Raw genomic sequence first — 23,900 nt, forward strand, 5'->3', positions numbered from 1 at the left:
TATCGGTTATAATTTTTCCAGCACCAAAAGATGTCATTTGAAAAATGAATTATATGTGGAAATTTTTTAAAGAAAATGTTTGGAATCGGGTGCTGTTCCCGATAATAATGTAACTAATGGTTCGGGCGGATATTGTATGCCTGGTAAACGAACTTTTCCTCCAGCGCAACACATGCCTGGTGTTAAGTTTTGAATTTCAATGCTTGACAAAATCCGCAAATTTTATCCATACTTCCAATGACAACGTATTTGTGAGATGAATAATCAATTTGTGGATTATATTGAAATGCTGCACCATTCAAATTTACAGAATTGATATTTATTGGCCGATTTTGAGAACGTGACCTAGTACGATCTATTTGTTGACTTAATCTATCAGCATGATTTTCCTCACTTTCATTTTGTCTGTGATTTTGCACATTTCTATTGTGACGTGTATTACGTCCGATGTTAACATGTCTTCTACCTCTTGGCATTTCTTTTACCGAATCAAAGTGGTCTTCTGTATGTCACTCTGAGCTCTGGATTGCTACTTTTCTTATTTTTAAACTGGAATTCAAATTAACATACTGTTATATTACGTTTCCACCAAAAGCAAACACCGTGTTTGCAGGAGTTGTGTTTGGGAGAACTGTCAACTGTTTCCACCGAAAGTTTGGGAGAAACTGTGTTTGAACTGTCTTTTGTTGACATTGTGAAATAAGAATAAGAATTTGAAAAATTTTCCACTGACAAGGGCGCAAATTGAGAATGGAGTCGCAGATTTTAATGCAATGGGCTATCCACAATGTATTGGAGTAATAGGTAGGTTTATAAGTAATGCGATAAAAATAACGTTTAATCAAAAGCATCTTTATTATACAGATGGATGTCATATTGAAATTCATCCAAGAAAGGAAGAAGCCATTGATTTCTACAACTACAAAGGGTGGTATTCCGTAGTACTATTGGCTTTGGTAGACGCAAAATATAGATTTGCTTATATACATTGCGGCAGTCCTGGAAGATGCAACGACTCCGGAATTTTTGAAAAATCATCGCTAAAGCGCGAGTTGCAAAGTTGTGCACTTCTTGATGAATTGAGCTTGCTGTATGGATCCACAAAAATACCAGTCCATATTATAGGGGACTCTGCTTTTCGTCTCTCTCAGCATTTAATGAAGCCATATCCTACAAAGAGTCCAATTGGTTTAAATCTGAAAAACAACTTTTCACCAGAACAATAAAATTTGTAATACATCATTTTATAAAATAACATTTTATTCATTTTTGAAAAAAGATAGTAGTAGGCACTTAGTGCAACATTAAAAGGCACAATTCATTAAAACTTAAATATCATTTCACATATTAATTTTTAACAATAAAATTTGCAATACATAATTTTATAAAATAACATTTTATTCATTTTTGAAAAAAGATAGTAGTAGGCACTTAGTGCAATTTTAAAAGGCACAATTCATTAAAACTTAAATATCATTTCACATATTAATTTTTAACAATAAAATTTGCAATACATAATTTTATAAAATAACATTTTATTCATTTTTGAAAAAAGATAGTAGTAGGCACTTAGTGCAACTTTAAAAGGCACAATTCATTAAAACTTAAAAATCATTTCACATATTAATTTTTAAGCAGAAAAAAACTGCAGGCATTCGAGGTCAATCTCTATTTAGCACATTACTGCCGCCTTGATTTAAAAACTTGGTATCTTTTCTTTATTGAAAATAATTTGTTTATATCGTTAATCTGGAAAAAGCGAATTTAATTATGCATAGACTCATGGATACGAACTTTAAATCAGACGGCAGACTATTATCCTTTTAAATTTGGTGTTCATCTGGTTGCCCGATTGGCCACTTGATCCTGCTTCCACTCTTATGATACAATTTTCTAGAATTCGTGATCTGAGCATCCATTGACAGCGTATGAACCATATTGTAAAAAAAATCGCCACAACTGCTCGTACACATATGTAGCGTATAAAAATAATTACTCTTATTTTCATATTAATTAGCTTTTTTCATTTTTACTCATTATTAATGTCTTATTTTATTATGTTTATTCTTTTGGTTCCATTTCTTCCATATGAAACTATGTCATTCCTAAATGGTTAGCAAACAATAATTATGCTTTTATGTCTAGAATGAAACATAAAAATTGTCGCTTCTTATTGCTCGTTACATGACATACCATACCATATATCTCTTCATTTATTGTATAATCTTTTGGCTTTTGAAGAATGCCACAATCTCTGTGCAAAGCGCAATGGTATGCCCATTTTAAGCAGCTGTGAGTGGCCATTCAATTTGAGATTTGGTCTGTAATGTAACACTGCCTCCCAGCAAATTGCACTTAATAATGGTATGGTCATCCACATTTTATAAAGGTCATTGCACCGTCGTATACGTTTTTCATCATATTCAATACCACCGAATATGTACATACAACCATTTTGACTGTGCGCTGCGGCATGGAAGTACAAAGCTTTTGGTAGAGAGGCTGTTTTTATAAGTGTCCATTGCTTAGTAGTAAAATTTAATCTCCATATATCTGAAAAATATACTTGATCGGCCTGCAAATGGAAAAGGGATATCCAACTTCAAATATAATTTAATAATACTAAATTTAATTATTACGCACCTGCAAGCCTCCCGTAATGAATGCTTCGACCTCACCATTCGATTTCGTGTGCTGTACGCAGGAAAAGCACTTTCGTAGGTTTGGATATCCGGAATTTGGTCGCTCGATTGTTAGATTTGTTTGTGATGTTCGATCGGGTAATGTGACGAAATATTCCCATCGGTTTGTAATTAAATAAAATGCAGGGATGCGTTGTAAATCATACACTAAATTCGATGTACCACCACCCAGCACATATATGTATTGCCCATCGTAGACAACTTCGTGACGATAACGACCCTCTGGATCTTGGCGTATATCTGGACGACAGATATATACGCATTCCCACACTCGTGTGCGCAAATTTAAGCGATGCACTTCACAAGAGTAATCATAGCCAGTTGTTCCCCCAACCGTATATAAATAATGTTCGTGTAAAACTATTCCCGGCCCATATTGTGGAATTGGCGCATCACCAGTAGCCTCTATTCGCTTAACACTCGGTTTTTTACCTGTTGTTTGATATATATAACAGTCGTTTGAGCAAGATTCACCAAATGGATAGCCGGTGCGTCAATCAAATGTCATATTGACAAATTGCAATCATTGTTGCCATGTTTTGATAAGAATGCAATAATAAATGAGGAAAATGAGCAACATTGCCACCACTTAATAATTAAATTAGACGCAAACCCAACAAAACACGCTTTGAAAAGTGGGTTTAGGTATGGAGTTGTGTTTTAATTTTATATGGGACTTGACAGGTGTTTTGTTTCGTGTTTGCGCTAAGAACACGATAGCGGCAGAGAACCCAAACTCCGGCTGCGGTGGAAACTTAGTATTAGCGCCATCTTTTAAAAATATAATTGAACTGTGAGCACGCGTTCAAATGAAAATTACACAGAACAGAAATGGGAAATGATCAGCAAAAATAATATATATTTTTGAAATTTTTCTTGAAAATATCTACGAAAAGTGTGAAAACAATATCTTTTCTTAAATATCTTAAGTAAAAACTTCTAAAATATTAATTATTTTTGCCGATTTCTGCTGTGTGTATTTTTACACCATTTATTCACTGTTTTACTTGTTATCAATTAATTTCAAAATTAATATATATTTTGTAAATTTTTCGTGAAAATACTCTTCTCTTAAATATTTCTGACGCACTTTTTTTATCTCTTTGGTTGATGCCTGGAAACTGCTTCACTTGAACACTTTACCAAATAAAACACTTTCTTGTTAGTTTTAACACTTACTTTCCCTATGCACTATTACTGATAACCTTTGGTAATCTTCTAAGAAAACGGACTTGCTTAAGTACTTTTTTAGCGACGACCTGTTCAGGTTCGTTGAGCTAAAAAGAACGCTGCCTTGTGTTAACTGTGTGTTGACGAAGAAGTAAAGGAAAACTTAACCAGACATAGTTACAAACCTTCTCCACTTGTGTCTCTTCAATGTGGCAAAGTTTGGTTAACATCGGTTGAGCCATTCTCCGTAAAGTTCATCACAACGAGAAAAACGGCTGAATTTTTATATACATATCGTCTTTTTTCCTGATCATCCATGAATTTTTCGTTTCAATTTATATGTTTTATTAAGCATTGGAGCTTTTTTAACCATTATCCATTTACATTTTTCAAAAAAAAAAAAAAGAAAAAAAATTTTTTTCCACGAACACATAATTTCATTCGGATTTCACATTAAATTCTCAAATTTCGTAAGAAATTATTCACTGTTCCAAAATCCACTCCAAAAAAATTCACAAATAATTTTTATATGTTGCACTTACGTTTTTTCCTTATGGCATCCAAATCAGAAAGAAATATTGACACATTGTAACTCACACTGTCAATTTGACAGTTCAGTTCCGCCCCAAGCGTTAAAAAAGTAAGCCACATTATGGCTGGTTCAAAAGAACGCTGTACCCGTTGCCAGTGTTGTTATGTTATGTTATGTTATGTTATGTTATGTACAATTAGTGCAAAATGTATTCCAAATATTGCGCAAAACTATCGAAATCAAGATTGGCTAAGCGAGAGAGCTACATAATGTATATTAGCTGCCAAAAATGTCGATGTCAAAGAAATCAATGCCAGTATTTTGACTCAAATTCCAGGTGAAGTTGTCACCTATAAATCAATTGATTCAATCACTAATCCCGACAATGTAGTGAATTATCCAATTGAATTTTTGAATTCACTTAATTTGCCTGGCTTGCCACCACATCGTTTGCAATTGAAAGTCGGCGCAATGATCATTATGTTCCGAAATATCAATCAGCCGAAACTATGCAATGGGACAAGATTAGCAGTGAACGGACAATGAACAATGTAATTGAAGCAACAATTTTGAAAGGCAAATTTAAAGGTGAAGATGTTTTGATTCCGCGCATTCCAATGATTTCAACAGATTTGCCTTTTGATTTTAAGCGACTTCAATTTCCCATTCGCCTTGCTTTTGCTATTACAATCAATAAGTCTCAAAGTCAAACACTTCAATTATGTGGAATTGACCTAACTTATCCATGCTTTGGACATAGGCAACTGTATGTAGGATGTTCTCGAGTAGGGAAACCATCGTTACTTTATATTTATACACCGCATGAAAATAAAACCACAAATTTTGTGTATCAGAAGGCTTTAGAATAAGTTGTTAGTTTACAATCATTAGAGCAAGCCACTAAAATAAAAAGAGGTTGTCTGTAAAGTCGGTTTACTGACGATAGTTTAACGTGATAACGTCATAAGAAAATACTGATTGAATGGTTGCATTTTTCAAAAGAAAATTTTAATTTTATTTGTTTGATAGATATTTTGTATGGATATAGAGAATGAGTTAACATTAACATAACATAATATACTTTAACATAACATAACAGAGAGACGCGAACATTAGTAGTTAATGTGAGTTTTTGAACATATCTCCACAGATTAGAAGATTTAAGGCACGCTCTCAATCCATCAGCTGCTGTTGATTTGGGAATAACAGGCAAAGTTTGTCGACAATCACCGGCCAATAGAATTAGTGCACCACCAAATATGTTTGTGTTATTTCGAAAATCTTTCAGTGTTCTATTTAAGGCTTCCAGTGATTTTTTATGAGCCATCGTACATTCATCCCATACAATAATTTTACATGTTTGTAAAACCTTTCCCATTCCAGAATTTTTAGAAATGTTGCAAGTTGGTTCTTCATTTACTTGCATATTTAATGGTAACTTTAATGTGCAGTGCGACCGCCGTCCAATAAAGTTGCCGCTATTCCAGATGATACCAAAGCCAATGCAATATTATTCTGTGATCGAATGGTGGCCAAAATTAACGACAACAAAAACGTTTTTCCACTCCCACCTGGTGCATCTAAGAATGTCTATAATTGTGTCATATGCCTGCCTTTGTTCTGTGTTTAATTTTGGTAGGTTTGTTGTTACAAATGTGTTCAGATCATTTCGATCATATTCTTTTTCACGTCTTAATTCTGCATTGCATGCATCATGCATCGGACGATTTGGTGCGATCATACCTAACTCACTCAGAGTTTTATTTGCAATCATCAGGCAAAAGTCTTCGATTTTAATTAATGTCTCATTATATAATTCATCTGTATAATTCAAATTTGGATTTGCAGTCATGTATTCTTGGTAAGCACTCCACAATTCTTTTGGGTTTGCTGGGAAACACCCGCTTCGCTGGGTGAAAGAAAAATATATGTAAATGAAAAGTGTTCTTTGTTTTTTTCTTGTTTCATCATTTAATTCATGCTCGGCCATTATTTTGTGACTTATTCTAATAACAATGTTTTATTCATTTTAGTGACTTACTCTAACGATTGTAAACTAACAACTTATTTTAAGCCTTCTGATACACAAAACTTTTGGTTTTATTTTCATGCGGTGCATAAATATAAAGTAACGATGGTTTCCATACTCGAGAACATCCTACATACAGTTGCCCATGTCCAAAGCATGGATAAGTTAGGTCAATTCCACATAATTGAAGTGTTTGATCTTGAGACTTATTGATTGTAATAGCAAAAGCAAGGCGAATGGGAAATTGAAGTCGCTTAAAATCAAAAGGCAAATCTGTTGAAATCATTGGAATGCGCGGAATCAAAACATCTTCACCTTTAAATTTGCCTTTCAAAATTGTTGCTTCAATTACATTGTTCATTGTCCGTTTCACTGCTAATCTTGTCCCATTGCATAGTTTCGGCTGATTGATATTTCGCAACATAATGATCACTGCGCCGACTTTCAATTGCAAACGATGTGGTGGCAAGCCAGGCAAATTAAGTGAATTCACAAATTCAATTGGATAATTCACTACATCGTCGGGATTAGTGATTGAATCAATTGATTTATAGGTGACAACTTCACCTGGAATTTTAGTCAAAATACTGGCATTGATTTCATTGACATCGACATTTTTGGCAGCTAATATACATTATGTAGCTCTCTCGCTTAGCCAATCTTGATTTCGATAGTTTTGTGCAATATTTGGGAATACATTTTGCACTAATTGTACTCTTGATTCTGTTACGGTACAAACATTATTTGGAAGTGTGATCATGCCTGTATTCTTATCAATTGGCTTTCGTCCATTTCCAATTTGCAACAAATGTTCGGAAAATTCAGCAGCTGTTGGATCATTCTGTAACTGCACACGAACATTAGTAGTTAATGTGAGTTTTTGAACATATCTCCACAGATTAGAAGATTTAAGGCACGCTCTCAATTCATCAGCTGCTGTTGATTTGGGAATAACAGGCAAAGTTTGTCGAAAATCACCGGCCAATAAAATTAGTGCACCACCAAATATGTTTGTGTTATTTCGAAAATCTTTCAGTGTTCTATTTAAGGCTTCCAGTGATTTTTTATGAGCCATCGTACATTCATCCCATACAATAATTTTACATGTTTGTAAAACCTTTCCCATTCTAGAATTTTTAGAAATGTTGCAAGTTGGTTCTTCATTTACTTGCATATTTAATGGTAACTTTAATGTGCAGTGCGATCGCCGTAAAATAAAGTTGCCGCTATTCCAGATGATGCCAAAGCCAATGCAATATTATTCTGTGATCGAATGGTGGCCAAAATTAACGACAACAAAACCGTTTTTCCAGTCCCACCTGGTGCATCTAAGAAGAATATTCCTCCTCTTTCATTTGCAACATTGTCTATAATTGTGTCATATGCCTGCCTTTGTTCTGTGTTTAATTTTGGTAGGTTTGTTGTTACAAATGTGTTCAGATCATTTCGATCATATTCTTTTTCACGTCTTAATTCTGCATTGTATGCATCATGCATCGGACGATTGGTGCGATCATACCTAACTCACTCAGAGTTTTATTTGCAATCATCAGGCAAAAGTCTTCGATTTTAATTAATGCCTCATTATATAATTCATCTGTATAATTCAAATTTGGATTTGCAGTAATGTGACGTACTTGATGTAGGATATCTTCTGTCATGTATTCTTGGTAAGTACTCCACAATTCTTTTGGGTTTGCTGGGAAACATGTAGCAATAATGATGGCAAATAGTGTTCTTATTTGGTGTGGAGAACTTGTTGCACATGCATCCATAAGAGTTGCATCCCACTGATTATCATTTTCAAACAAATTCAATTCTTTGCATGCTTGCTGATAAGTACAACAAAGATGACCATTAACTCGTTTCAAACTTTCGAATGATCTTGGGCCGGGAATGTCAACTAAGAGTAAACGTAAATAGAAACATTCCACTTTACTTGGATGCACAGTGTAAAGTCGTCCGATTGCATCACCCAAATGAACACCTGGATATCCATCTACAGGTATTCCTCGTTGCCTTCGTACCCAGGACCTTGATGATGCATTCCAAGTATAATATTAAAGCAATGTTCTTGCAAATGAATCTGTTTCACATAAGTTGAAAAATGCAGTTAGTGTTGTTGCTGGTGGTCGTTCGGCCATTTGTTGAGCAGTATTTTCAGTGAAATAAACACTTTGTTCATTTTCTAAATGGACAAATGAATAACAGCTGGATGGCGATCATGAATCGGAAATGATAATATTCTCCAAACTGCTTCGTTGCTACTAATGTATCTTCCTATTTGGTAATTAGTAATTTCATCATTTCGATTTACAACTCCAAATACTGCCATGTCACTTTACTTTACGGAATTAAAAATGCTATAAAAAAGAAACTACTCAATATTTTTCAAAACTGTTTTTATAATTTTGAAGTACAATCCTTCCGGTTAATGATGGAACACAACTTCATTCATACGGCTCCCTTTCACTTTGTACGGCGTCATACCAAGGTCTTTACGCAAAATTCGTCTCAATGATGTCTCCGAAATGTCCAATTGTTGAGAACGACGGTGAACTGATGTTCCTGGTGATTCACGAACACTCTCGGCCACAGCAGCAATATTTTCGGGTGCACGCACGGTTTTTGGTCGGTCACGCGTTGGTTTGTCAATAAGCATCCCAGTTTCTCTTACTTTTTTCGCAAGGTAACGCACATACGCTTCATTCGGTGCTTTTCTTCTTCCCATTGCCGTACGTAATTTTTGTACACATTCTGCTACATTACCATGATTTTCAAAGTAATGTCGCAATATTTCCCAGCGTTCTTTGAGCGTATACACAACCATTTTCGTTCAGCGGAACGAATTTGGAACTAATTTTCTGTCAAATCAGATGACAGCTAAGTGTTACCATTCTTCAAATAATACCTAGTTCAAATCCGTAACGATAGATGGCGGGCCCTATATTTGCATATGTATTTGATTGATTTTACGGAGTTACAATATTCAACATTTATATGTGCGTTAAATGTTTTCGATAATAATTTGGAATACGGAACTATCCAACGGTTATCGATCTCCACATCTTGATTATTTATTTTCACAGTGACTGTTTTTCCATTATCTTCTGGTGATCTTCTACGGTACAATGGATATCCATCATTTCCAGTCATTGTTTCAGCAATTAATTGCCTTGGGTAGTTTTTTGAACATTTACCATCAACCATACATGGAGAATTTTTATTTAACGTACCACACGGTCCATGAATCATGTTTTTGGTTACAGTATGTAATTCTGGATCTTCATTTATATCTGGAATTTCAGCACATATAATATGATCAGTTTTATCTGTGGTTAGTTTTTGTTTTAACCAAATCAAAATATGAGGCAAGCCTCTTTTTTGCCATTCCTCAGAATACATGAAACATTGTACATCTCCGTAAACTTTATGTTTTACAATGAAATCCATTAGAGACTGTAGCTTTCGTCTAAACACTCTTGCAGTAATGTCATGCCTATCAGTAGCTGATTGCCCAGTATATAAATGATTCTTAATATCATCCCATTTCGGATTGCATGTGAAAGTTATGAATAAGTCGGGTCGACCATAATTTCTGACATAACACATTGCATCTTGGGCGTATTCATGCATATGCCTTGGACTGCCTGTATACGATGAAGGTAATATTACCATTTGGCCAATGTTATTAACGTTGGTATCGTTGTTAAATGCATCTCGTAAATGTATGTATTCGTCACAGCGTAATTTTCATTGGTTGAATCTAATGTAATTCAATCGTTCTGTTTCTATTTTCGCATACATGTCAACAATATACTGATGAAATAATTTACGACATTTTAAAATGTGATTCTCTTGATTTTCTCTTATCATGATTCTGTATGCATAATAATTCATTGCGCTTACAGTTTTATTTGTTTCTTGACCATTTGCTGGATTTATTTGTTTTATATCAATCGAATAACCATCTTCACCACGACAGAACATAAGAGGATATTGTAATGCATCATATTTTCGATGCGTTTCATTAACACGTTGCAGTGTATCATTTCTTCTTTGCAAAACAATATCTCTTGGTTGAAATTCATCTCCAGATATAACAATTGCAACATCGTTGGTTGAAGTTGGTTGATTGTATCTTCCACGATGTTCGCCGGCAGGCGTTTTATTTGCATCAATTTTAATTTTATGATTATCAGATGACAATCTTTCGATTGTTGTTTTAAAACATTGCACCAAAACATTGTGTGTGTGTAATAAATCTTGTAACTCTCTCATAATGACTCTGTTTATATTTCTGGAAAATGCACACCGTGCTTCTAGTTAATCATCGTTGTCATTAATGAAATAAATTTGCAAAAATTTTGACTTTTGATCGGGTAGTGGTAGTAATGAACCTATTAAGTGATATGCTTGCCCTTGAATCTGAAAAAAGCCATAATTTGTGTCCATAAAATCTAATGATTCATTAGATGTGTCAGCGAATGTTGTTGAACGTTGAAATTTATGTATTACCTTGAACGTTGGCATGAAGTTATCGGTTATAATTTTTCCAGCACCAAAAGATGTCATTTGAAAAATGAATTATATGTGGAATTTTTTTCAAGAAAATGTTTGGAATCGGGTGATGTTCCCGATAATAATGTAACTAATGGTTCGGGCGGATATTGTATGCCTGGTAAACGAACTTTTCCTCCAGCGCAACACATGCCTGGTGTTAAGTTTTGAATTTCAATGCTTGACTAAATCCGCAAATTTTATCCATACTTCCAATGACAACGTATTTGTGAGATGAATAATCAATTTGTGGATTATATTGAAATGCTGCACCATTCAAATTTACAGAATTGATATTTATTGGCCGATTTTGAGAACGTGACCTAGTACCAGAGAATGTTAATGCAATGAGAAGGTGCAAATGTTACTGTAAGCTTTTTTTAGTACAATTGAGATCTGAAAGATTTGTAATAAGGTCATTTAGCACACCGAGTTTATAGACACCTCACTGACTTTTGCCCACACAAAAATTAGAAACACCACACATCTTTCACCTCAACACACAACACATTTCTCACCTCGACATTAAACCAATTAAATTTGTACTATTTGCGTATTTTTGAAATAATAAGCGAATACGTAAAATTTATTACATAATTTTTTTTTTCAATTACATTAAAAAAAAAAAACGATTTTAAAAAATAAAATTTATAAAAAAAAGTTTGCACCGGGAATTGAACTCGAGTCTAACATGTGGCGAGGAAAAATAGGCGGTGCGTTTATTTCTTCGACTGCTTATTTTTTGTCCATTTTGTTACTTTTGAAATGATAAGCGGATACATAAAATTTATTAAAAATTTTTTTACGATTACATTAAAAAAAAATTTAAAAACGAAAAAAAAAATTTGCACCGAGAATTGATGCCGAGTCACGTGGGGAGGATAAATACATTAAACTAATTAAATTTTTACTATTTTCGTATTTTTTGAAATAATAAGCGAATACGTAAAATTTATTACATAATTTTTTTTAATTACATAAAAAAAACGAATTTAAAAAAAAAAAGTTAATAAAAAAAGGTTTGCACTGGGAATTGAAATCGAGTCTAACATGTGGCGAGGAAAAATAGGCGGTGCATTTATTTCTTCGACTGCTTATTTTTTGACCATTTTGTTACTTTTGAAATGATAAGCGGATACATAAAATTTATTAAAAATTTTTTTACGATTACATTAAAAAAAAAAAATTTAAAAACGAAAAAAAAAAATTTGCACCGAGAATTGATGCCGAGTCACGTGGGGAGGATAAATACATTAAACTAATTAAATTTTTACTATTTTCGTATTTTTTGAAATAATAAGCGAATACGTAAAATTTATTACTTAATTTTTTTTAATTACATAAAAAAACGAATTTAAAAAAAAAAAGTTAATAAAAAAAGGTTTGCACTGGGAATTGAAATCGAGCCTAACATGTGGCGAGGAAAAATAGGCGGTGCATTTATTTCTTGGCCCGCTTATTTTTTTACCATTTTGTTACTTTTGAAATGATAAGCGGATACATAAAATTTATTAAAAATTTTTTACGATTACATTAAAAAAAACACATTTAAAAAAAAAAAAAAAATTGGCGCCGAGAATTGATGCCGAGTCACATGGGGAGGATAAATACGCAGTGCGTTTATTTCTGCGCCTGCGTTGTGAACCAAGGTTTTGTGCATGCGCGCGACGCGAATTAATTTTAATAAAGTTCTGAAAGTAATTCATGAAGTTTTTCATTACATACATTCATAAATGAACGTATACTCTATATGTACATAAATGATGGTACAGTACTATCTCGATAATCCGGACACGCGGTAGTCCGGTCACATCTATAATCCGGACAACTGCTATATTCGGACAGTTTAACATTTTTTACTCTATAATCCGGACATTTTTCAAATTTGCTTCGCAATATGTACATACATATGTATTTTAATTTTTAGTTTGGTTTGTGAGTTTTTCGTAAAATAGCGGTACTTTAACAACAATATATGTATACGAAATGCAACAGCATAAATCACGCGTTGTGTTTATTCTTTAGTGACAAACTGAATTGAGTGGACATTATTATTATGAGCAGTGGAAAATTTAATAAAAGGGCTCATAAAACCCTTACTCTTCAGAAAAAATGTGAAATTTTAGATCTCCTTGATAAGGGAAAATCATTAAGATAGTTTGAAACAGAATTTGGTGTCAACAAATCTACTGTTTTTGACATAAAAAAGAAACGTGATGCCATTAGAAAATTCGCGACTAAATGTGAACAGAAACCTGGTTAGTGAGCATTTAATTAAATTTAGTTTACAATTAATTAACTAAGTGACACTTTTCAGAAAAAAGGCAGACTATGAAGCTTGGAGAACATGCTGATATGGAGGAGGCCTTAATGACTTGGTTTATCCAACAGAGGCACCAGCATATTCCTATATCAACCGAAATGATTCAAACCAAAGCAAAATATTTCTACAATCAAATAACTGGCAAAAACGATTTTACAGCAAGTCTAGGTTGGATCGAAAAGTTTAAAGCACGACATGGCATAAGAAAATTAAAAATTTGTGGTGAAAAAGTTAGCAGTGATGTCTCTGCAGTAGAACCGTTTAGGCAGAAACTTAAAAATATCATTGAAGAAATGGAGCTAGACAATGAGCAGATTTATAATGCAGATGAATCTGCAGCTTTTTGGAAAGTTATTCCTACAACAACAATGGTGCACTCGCACGAAAAATCCGCATCCGGTAGAAAAATTTCGAAAGATCGTATAACTTTTATGCCTTGTTGTAACGCTTCTGGCACACATAAGTTACCATTGTTGGTAATAGGCAAATCAGTTAATCCACGATCATTTAAAAATTTTGATCTGCCTGTAATTTATAATGCAAGTAAAAAAGGTTGGATGTCGACATATTTATTTACAGAATGGTACAGAAAACATTTTATACCAAACGTAAAAAAGTTTTTAAAAGATAATAATAGACCGTTAAAGGCTATTTTACTAGTTGACAATGCGCCATGCCACGTAGGTTCGGAAGATCTTGGAACGGATCCGAATCTCCGAATTGTGTTTCTTCCACCTAATTGCACAGCAGTCATACAGCCGTTAGATCAAGATTTAATTGAAAATATAAAAGTCACTTACCGAAAACAGCTTTTAAATCATCTCATTACGGACAATACAGATCTTGGAATTGCATTAAAAAACTTTACGCTGCGAAATGCTGTTACATTTTTAAACAATGCGTGGTTAGGTATATCACAACAAAATATTGTACACAGTTGGAAGGAGTTGTTGGGGAGTCACAGCGAAGAATGGACCGAGGAAGGTTCGATACCTCTGGCTCAACTTACAGTCAATAATCCAGATTTGAATGAAATTCAAACTATCATCGCATCAATTAATCCAGACTCACAGAATGACATTGAATTCATAACTAATTGGGCGAAAGGAATAGATGAATTCGACTACGATTTTTCTGATCAGGAAATTGTACAGTCTGTGGAGGAAAATAATAATATAGAAGAAGCTGATTCTGATTGCACCATAGTTGAAGCGGTAAATACTATAAGTAGCGGTGAAGCAAAAAATATTTTTTCCAAGGCTATACAATGGGCAGAACAAATTGACGCTTCGGCTATGGATATTTTAGTTTTAAGACGATTTAAAGAAACTGCAGATAAAATGTTGCTGGCGAACTCGCAGCAGACCAAAATTAATAATTTTTTTGAAATAGTATAATACATACTAAATAAAAAAAATGTTTGATTATGTACAGATGTACATATTATTATGTAAGTATGATTGTACTGTATTTAATAAAACTATTTAATATATGTACATACATATATCTGAATTGCGTTATGTTCATTTCAAAAAAAACAACGTTTAGTTGAAAAAAAAAAATCATCTATAATCCGGGCACCCCCATAATCCGGACGACCCCTAACATTAAGGGTGTCCGGATTATCGAGATAGTACTGTATATGACAATATACATACATACATAATATGTATGTACATGTCAATAGGAGGTATTTGCATTAAGAAAAAAAAAACGGTTTAAGATAAATCAACACTTATTTTATATTGTATGCCAATTTATAGTTTATGTATTCGACAGCATTTACATACATGTGTAGGTATGTACATTTGTATATTATATGAAAAACAATAATGCACAAGCGCAAGAACATCATCTTCCTTTCATACATATGTACATATGCATGTATGCCCAAATAACCTTGACTTATGTATGTACACAAGTCACAGCACATCACATTCTTACAAGACAAATACACATACGCACTAGCGAGTTTCTTCCTAACAAGTGCAAAAACAATTCTGCTCTATGTATGTATTATGTCCTAGCATATATACATACATATATACCTACTTGCCTTCTAAACTTCCTACAAAATAATTGTATTCATATGTTACTACATCCATGCACGTTCATACATTCATGCATATGTATATGCGCGAGCACAGCTCTCCCTTCTTGCTTCCGTGTACTTTTGTCTTTCACCAGTCGATATTCCTAATATTGTACTTACAAAAACACGATATGTACTTTGATAGACGCAAAAGCAACAGCAAGCGCAACGCCATGGCCGCTTTGCCACCGCACATTCTAAAATGTTCTAGAACACAACAAAAACACATACCTCACATGCGCATGTCGCCCAAAGCTAAAATCTAAGCCTGGCGACTACAAAAATAAAATACATTCGTAGACGCAGTCGCAGCGGCCATAATTCTATCAGCGACTGCGCTGAACAATTTAGAAGAAAAACAAAAAGTTCATTCATAAGTTAGAGCTCATATTTCAATTTCATTCATAAAACGAGCCGCCCATATGCCAATTTTCGCGACCATTCGAAAATAGTCAATATTGGAATATTTCGCGTGGAATTATTTGCCAATATTTGATAAATCTTAAATTTTTGTCATGTCGAGTGGCCGCGGCTCCGTATGTATGTATGCACCCTTATATGTATGTAAATATGTCTTCTAACTGTGCGACAGTCGCGAGTTAATGCGACTTCCAGCGAATCACACATTGCTGTCCGCAAAGCCGCAAGTATGTACCTTATGATCAGAAAGTACCGGGAATGTTTAAATTAAACAAAACAGAGTTAAATTTAAGGCAAATTTATATTATCTTCTTCAAAATATGACCCGTCTGAAGCAACACACATGTGCCAACGTTTAACCCAGTCCTCCAAACACCCCCGGCAGGCCGATTTGTATTCTCTTTGATCAGTGCGATGGCGCGTTATCATCATGCAAAATCTGAGAATTGTTTGCTCACATTTCCGGCGGTTTGCAACACACAGCATCTCTCTAAGGTTTCAAAACGGATAAATAATATTCTCTATTGACTGTCTGGCCCGATGGAAGGTACTCATGGTGGACTATGCCTTGGCAATCGAAGGAAGCAGTCAACATCACCTTCCCGGTTCTTTTTGCTCATAGGGTATACATATCCCATGTGTCAAGTGTGCGCAGAAGCTTGTGTTCTGGGTTTTGTTAGAATGGTGGTGGTTTGTGCATATATTTAAACACATATGTGAGTATGCGCGTTAGGCTTCCTGGATGGATATTAGAATATTTTCTCATCAATATGTGTATGTAAGTAGTTCAGATTTGACTGAAGAAATTAAATATAGGAATGCATATTCATATGATTGACTTTATGGCTGTTTTACATATAAATCAATTCAAATGAATAATGTTATGTAGAAAATAAATTTCTAAATAACTGGTATTAGAAAAACCTGAATACACTATTTTAAATCAATTTCAATTAAACCAAATATAAAAAATGAAAAAAACTGTGCACAGGATTTGAACCTGAGTCAAATATGAGACGATGTACTGCATATACGACACGTCTTTCACGATTGCGCTAATCTACAATTATTAATGATCTTTTCTAAATCACTCATTTATTCGATTCGCAGTTTTATATGTACATATTCTGCGTTAGTTGAAAGTTTGTATGCGTAATTATATGAATATGCATCTGTGTATGCGCGTTTGGCTTTCTGGACGGATATTAGAATGATATTTTCTCATCAATATAATTTGGATTTGATGAAATAGATTATAGACATATGTACATATTTTCTGTTTTGATTGATTTATATAAAAATCAGGTCATATCCAGTATGAACTATTTTATACCGAAAAGAAATTTCCATTTATAAAATACAAAAAACAGTATTTTAAAGAAATTTTAATTAAAATAAACTCAAAAATTTTACCAAACTTTCCTGGTTTGAATTGTAAAAAAAAAAAAATGTGCAAGAAAAAATATATGACTTCAGGATTTGAACCTGAATTATATACGTGCCAAAAAACAAAACGAATAATTCCGCCGACTTTAGCTTCTGCACCACAAACTAACTACCGTGCGGCCTTCTTAATCGCAATTTTATTCGCTTCGATTTCCTTAGTAGTGTGCCGAAAAATCTTATGAACGTCCTCAATAGTATGGTAAACGCAGAAAATATCTGAATTCTTGGCCTAGCGTGGTAAGTAAATATAGAAACCCTCCACTCGCGTCACTCGCGTGGTAAATATCTGCAATTCCGACCTCTTCAGGAAAGTTGAATTTGAAATGACCTTATTATGAATCTATAAATTAGAACTCGAAAAAAGCTCATTTAACATTTGTTCCTTCTCATTGCATTAACATTCTCTGCTAGTACGATCTATTTGTTGACTTAATCTATCAGCATGATTTTCCTCACTTTCATTTTGTCTGTGATTTTGCACATTTCTATTGTGACGTGTATTACGTCCGATGTTAACATGTCTTCCACCTCTTGGCATTTCTTTTACCGAATCAAAGTGGTCTTCCGTATGTCACTCTGAGCTCTTGATTGCTACTTTTCTTATTTTTAAACTGGAATTCAAATTAACATACTGTTAGCGCCATCTTTTAGAAATATAATTGAACTGTGAGCACGCGTTCAAATGAAAATTACACAGAACAGATATGGGAAATGATCAGCAAAAATAATATATATTTTTGAAATTTTTCTTGAAAATATCTACGGAAAGTGTGAAAACAATCTCTTTTCTTAAATATCTTAAGTAAAAACTTCTAAAATATTAATTATTTTTGCCGATTTCTCTTGTGTGTATTTTTCACACCATTTATTCACTGTTTTACTTGTTATCAATTAATTTCAAAATTAATATATATTTTGTAAATTTTTCGTGAAGATACTGTTGGAAAATGTGAAAACAATCTCTTCTCTTAAATATTTCTGACGCACTTTTTTTATCTCTTTGGTTGATGCCTGGAAACTGCTTCACTTGAACACTTTACCAAATAAAACACTTTCTTGTTAGTTTTAACACTTACTTTCCCTATGCACTATTACCAGAGAATGTTAATGCAATGAGAAGGAGCAAATGTTAAAAGAGCTTTTTTCGAGTTCTAATTTATAGATTCATAATAAGGTCATTTCAAATTCAACTTTCCTGAAGAGGTCGGAATTGCAGATATTTACCACGCGAGTGACGCGAGTGGAGGGTTTCTATATTTACTTACCACGCTAGGCCAAGAATTCAGATATTTTCTGCGTTTACCATACTACTGAGGACGTTCATAAGATTTTTCGGCACACTACTAAGGAAATCGAAGCGAATAAAATTGCGATTAAGAAGACCGCACCGTAGTTAGTTTGTGGTGCAGAAGCTAAAGTCGGCGGAATTATTCGTTTTGTTTTTTGGCACGTATATAATTCAGGTTCGAGTCCTGAAGACATGTTTTTTTTCTTACACATTTTTTTTTTTTACAATTCAAACCAGGAAAGTTTGGTACAATTTTTGAGTTTATTTTAATTAAAATTTCTTTAAAATACTGTTTTTTTGTATTTTATAAATGGACATTTCTTTTCGGTATAAAATAGTTCATACTGGATATGACCTGATTTTTATATAAATCAATCAAAACAGAAAATATGTACATATATCTATAATCTATTTCATAAAATCCAAATTATATTGATGAGAAAATATCATTCTAATATCCGTCCAGAAAGCCAAACGCGCATACACACATACATATGCATATAATTACGCATACAAACTTTCAACTAACACAGAATATGTGCATATAAAACTGCGAATCGAATAAATGAGTGATTTAGAAACGTTTATTATCAATTGTAGATTAGCGCAGTCGTGAAAGACGTGTTGTATATGCGGTACATAGTGTTATGTTTGACTCAGGTTCAAATCCTATGCACAGTTTTTTATTCGATATTTTTATTTCATTTTTTATATTTGGTTTAATTGAAATTGATTTAAAATAGTGTATTCAGGTTTTTCTAATATCAGTTATTTAGAAATTTATTTTCTATATAACATTATTCATTTGAATTGATTTATATGTAAAACAGCCATAAAGTCAATCATATGAATATGCATTCCTATATTTAATCTCTTCAGTCAAATCTGAACTACTTACATACACATATTGATGAGAAAATATTCTAATATCCATCCAGGAAGCCTAACGCGCATACTCACATATGTGTTTAAATATATGTACAAACTACCACCATTCTAACAAACCCAGAACACAAGCTTCTGCGCACACTTGACACATGGGATATGTATACCCTATGAGCAAAAAGAACCGGGAAGGTGATGTTGACTGCTTCCTTCGATTGCCAAGGCATAGTCCACCATGAGTACCTTCCATCGGGCCAGACAGTCAATAGAGAATATTATTTATCCGTTTTGAAACCTTAGAGAGATGCTGTGTGTTGCAAACCGCCGGAAATGTGAGCAAATAATTCTCAGATTTTGCATGATGATAACGCGCTCAAAGAGAATACAAATCGGCCTGCCGGGGGTGTTTGGAGGAGTGGGTTAAACGTTGGCACATGTGTGTTGCTTCAGACGGGTCATATTTTGAAGGAGATAATATAAATTTGCCTTACATTTAACTCTGTTTTGTTTAATTTAAACATTCCCGGTACTTTCTGATCATAAGGTACATATATGCGGCTTTGCGGACAGCAATGTGTGATTCGCTGGAAGTCGCATTAACTCGCGACTGTCGCACAGTTAGAAGACATATTTACATACATATAAGGGTGCATACATACATACGGAGCCGCGGCCACTCGACATGACAAAAATTTAAGATTTATCAAATATTGGCAAATAATTCCACGCGAAATATTCCAATATTGACTATTTTCGAATGGTCGCGAAAATTGGCATATGGCCGGCTCGTTTTATGAATGAAATTGAAATATGAGCTCTAACTTATGAATGAACTTTTTGTTTTGTTCTAAATTGTTCAGCGCCGTCGCTGATAGAATCATGGCCGCTGCGACTGCGTCTACGAATGTATTTTGTTTTTGTAGTCGCTAGGCTTAGATTTTAGCTTTGGGCGACATGCGCATGTGAGGTATGTGTTTTTGTTGTGTTCTAGAACATTTTAGAATGTGCGGTGGCAAAGCGGCCATGGCGTTGCGCTTGCTGTTGCTTTTGCGTCTATCAAAGTACATATCGTGTTTTTGTAAGTACAATATTAGGAATATCGACTGGTGAAAGACAAAAGTACACGGAAGCAAGAAGGGAGCGCTGTGCTCGCGCATATACATATGCATGAATGTATGAACGTGCATGGATGTAGTAACATATGAATACAATTATTTTGTAGGAAGTTTAGAAGGCAAGTAGGTATATACATATGTATGTATATATGCTAGGACATAATACATACATAGAGCAGAATTGTTTTTGCACTTGTTAGGAAGAAACTCGCTAGTGCGTATGTGTATTTGTCTTGTAAGAATGTGATGTGCTGTGACTTGTGTACATACATAAGTCAAGGTTATTTGGGCATACATGCATATGTACATATGTATGTATGAATGGAAGATGATGTTCTTGCGCTTGTGCATTATTGTTTTTCATATACAAATGTACATACCTACATATGTATGTAAATGCTGTCGAATACATAAACTATAAATTGACATACAATATAAAATAAATGTTGATTTATCTTAAGCCGTTTTTTTTTCTTAATGCAAATACCTCCTATTGACATGTACATACATATTATGTATGTATATTGTCATATACCATCATTTATGTACATATAGAGTATACGTTCATTTATGAATGTATGTAATGAAAAACTTCATGAATTACTTTCAGAACTTTATTAAAATTAATTCGCGTCGCGCGCATGCACATAACCTTGGTTCACAACGCAGGCGCAGAAATAAACGCACTGCGTATTTATCCTCCCCATGTGACTCGGCATCAAATCTCGGCGCCAATTTTTTTTTTTTTTTTAATGTGTTTTCTTTAATGTAATCGTAAAAAAATTTTTAATAAATTTTATGTATCCGCTTATCATTTCAAAAGTAACAAAATGGTAAAAAAATAAGCAGTCGAAGAAATAAATGCACCTCCTATTTTTCCTCGCCACATGTTAGACTCGATTTCAATTCCCAGTGCAAACCTTTTTTTATTAATTTTTTTTTTTTTTAAATTCGTTTTTTTTTTATGTAATTAAAAAAAATTATGTAATAAATTTTACGTATTCGCTTATTATTTCAAAAAATACGAAAATAGTAAAAATTTAATTAGTTTAATGTATTTATCCTCCCCACGTGACTCGCCATCAATTCTCGGTGTAAATTTTTTTTTTTTCGTTTTAAATTTTTTTTTTTTAATGTAATCGTAAAAAAATTTGTAATAAATTTTATGTATCCGCTTATCATTTCAAAAGTAACAAAATGGTCAAAAAATAAGCAGTCGAAGAAATAAACGCACCGCCTATTTTTCCTCGCCACATGTTAGACTCGAGTTCAATTCCCGGTGCAAACTTTTTTTTATAAATTTTATTTTTTAAAATCGTTTTTTTTTTTTTTAATGTAATTGAAAAAAAAAATTATGTAATAAATTTTACGTATTCGCTTATTATTTCAAAAATACGAAAATAGTACAAATTTAATTGGTTTAATGTCGAGGTGAGAAATGTGTTGTGTGTTGAGGTGAAAAATGTGTGGTGTTTCTAATTTTTGTGTGGGCAAAAGTCAGTGAGGTGTCTATAAACTCGGTGTGCTAAATGACCTTATTACAAATCTTTCAGATCTCAATTGTACTAAAAAAAGCTTACAGTAACATTTGCACCTTCTCATTGCATTAACATTCTCTGCTATTACTGATAACCTTTGGTAATCTTCTAAGAAAACGGACTTGCTTAAGTACTTTTTTAGCGACGACCTGTTCAGGTTCGTTGAGCTAAAAAGAACGCTGCCTTGTGTTAACTGTGTGTTGACGAAGAAGTAAAGGAAAACTTAACCAGACATAGTTACAAACCTTCTCCACTTGTGTCTCTTCAATGTGGCAAAGTTTGGTTAAAATCGGTTGAGCCATTCTCCGTAAAGTTCATCACAAGGAGAAAAACGGCTGAATTTTTATATAATATACATATATAGACTAACAAACCCGGCCCGCTCCGCTGGGCACACTAAAATAGAATAGATATGGTTTAGAACAGAAAAGATATGGTTTTCATATTATATATTTCTTTATTCTTTATTCAGGCGTCTTGGCATAAACAATATTTTTTGTTTTTCTATTTGTTTTTGAGTAAATATATAATGTTGTTGACTTCCCAACACGTGAACAGCCAACGTATAGTTGACCATGGGTGAATACTGGTTCTTCTTAATTCATCCCGCAAATTTCTAAAGTTTGCCCTTGTGATTTATTGATAGTTATTGCAAATGCTAAACGAATGGGCAGTTGCAAACGCTTGAATTCAAGTGGCAATTCAGGTGGAATCATTGGAATTCTTGGTATTAGAACGTCTTCATTCTTGAATTTGCCAATTAAAATAGTTGCTTGGATAACATTATTCATCAATCGTTTGACTACTTCATTTTGTTCTTGACGTTCTTCTGATGTCGCGTTATTCCGGGCATTTCTCATGCGCCTTTATTATTTGTCGAACGACCAATATGACTACGTGATTGTCTTGGCATTTGTACTGTAATAAACATGATTGTAATTATGGTATTCTGAGATTTCAAAACAGGATTATTTTATTTTGTTGTGGTTTTCTTAAATCATCTCTTTTCTTCTTAAAATTGTTGACAATTTGCATGATAAGACTATTAATTTTTTCATCAAAGTTACTTATTTTTCGTGCTCTTCTTTTGCATCCTTTAACAATTTCTTTTGTTTTTTCATTTTTTTTACCATTTTTTTCACTCATGGTGTATCGTAGCTTATCGCATATGAACCGAAAAAATAAATCCACAAAACATAATTTCATTTGAACATTCGGATTTCACATTAAATTCTCAAATATCGTAAGAAATTATTCACTGTTCCAAAATCCACTCCAACAAAATTCACAAACAATTTTTACATGTTGCACTTACGTTTTTTCCTTATGGCATCCAAATCAGAAAGAAATATTGACACATTGTAACTCACACTATCAATTTGACAGTTCAGTTCCGCCCCAAGCGTTAAAAAAGTAAACGACATTACGGCTGGTTCAAAAGAACGCTGTACGCGTTGCCGGTGTTCCGAATTACAACCAAACTTTACGAAACCCATTTTCAATACTTACTTAGCAATGGGTGTAACTTTGGTTTAATTCGATGCAAAGACACGGCGGGTCCACGTTTTGGCATATATTTCGAGACCCTAGTCATCAATAGGTATGAAAATTACCCCGTACTAAAGCACTTATCAACAGCTTTCATTTGATATCCATATTGTACAAACACATCCTAGGGTTACCCGGGTCCACGTTTTGGCCTATATCTCGAGACCCTATTCACGGAACGGTATGAAAAATACTCTATACTATAGAAATCATTAACAGCTTCCATTTGCTACCCATATTGTACAAACACAT

The 23,900-nt window shown here is 33.6% G+C and overlaps 1 protein-coding gene across 1 annotated transcript in view; it reads right to left on the reverse strand.

The window, feature by feature from the left end:
• Positions 1-1,941: 1,941 nt before the first annotated feature.
• The window catches only part of LOC129250354 (kelch domain-containing protein 10 homolog), a 31,411-nt gene continuing 9,452 nt past the window's right edge, over positions 1,942-23,900 (reverse strand). The window contains exons 2-3 of the mRNA XM_054889984.1: positions 2,644-3,197; positions 1,942-2,575 (exon numbers count right to left, since the gene is read on the reverse strand). Coding sequence (XP_054745959.1) covers positions 2,210-2,575; positions 2,644-3,197 — 920 coding nt within the window. The 3' untranslated portion in view covers positions 1,942-2,209. The remainder of the gene's footprint in view (positions 2,576-2,643; positions 3,198-23,900) is intronic.

This window comes from Anastrepha obliqua, chromosome 6 (genome assembly GCF_027943255.1).
Source record: "Anastrepha obliqua isolate idAnaObli1 chromosome 6, idAnaObli1_1.0, whole genome shotgun sequence".
NCBI classification, from domain to species: Eukaryota; Metazoa; Arthropoda; class Insecta; order Diptera; family Tephritidae; genus Anastrepha; species Anastrepha obliqua.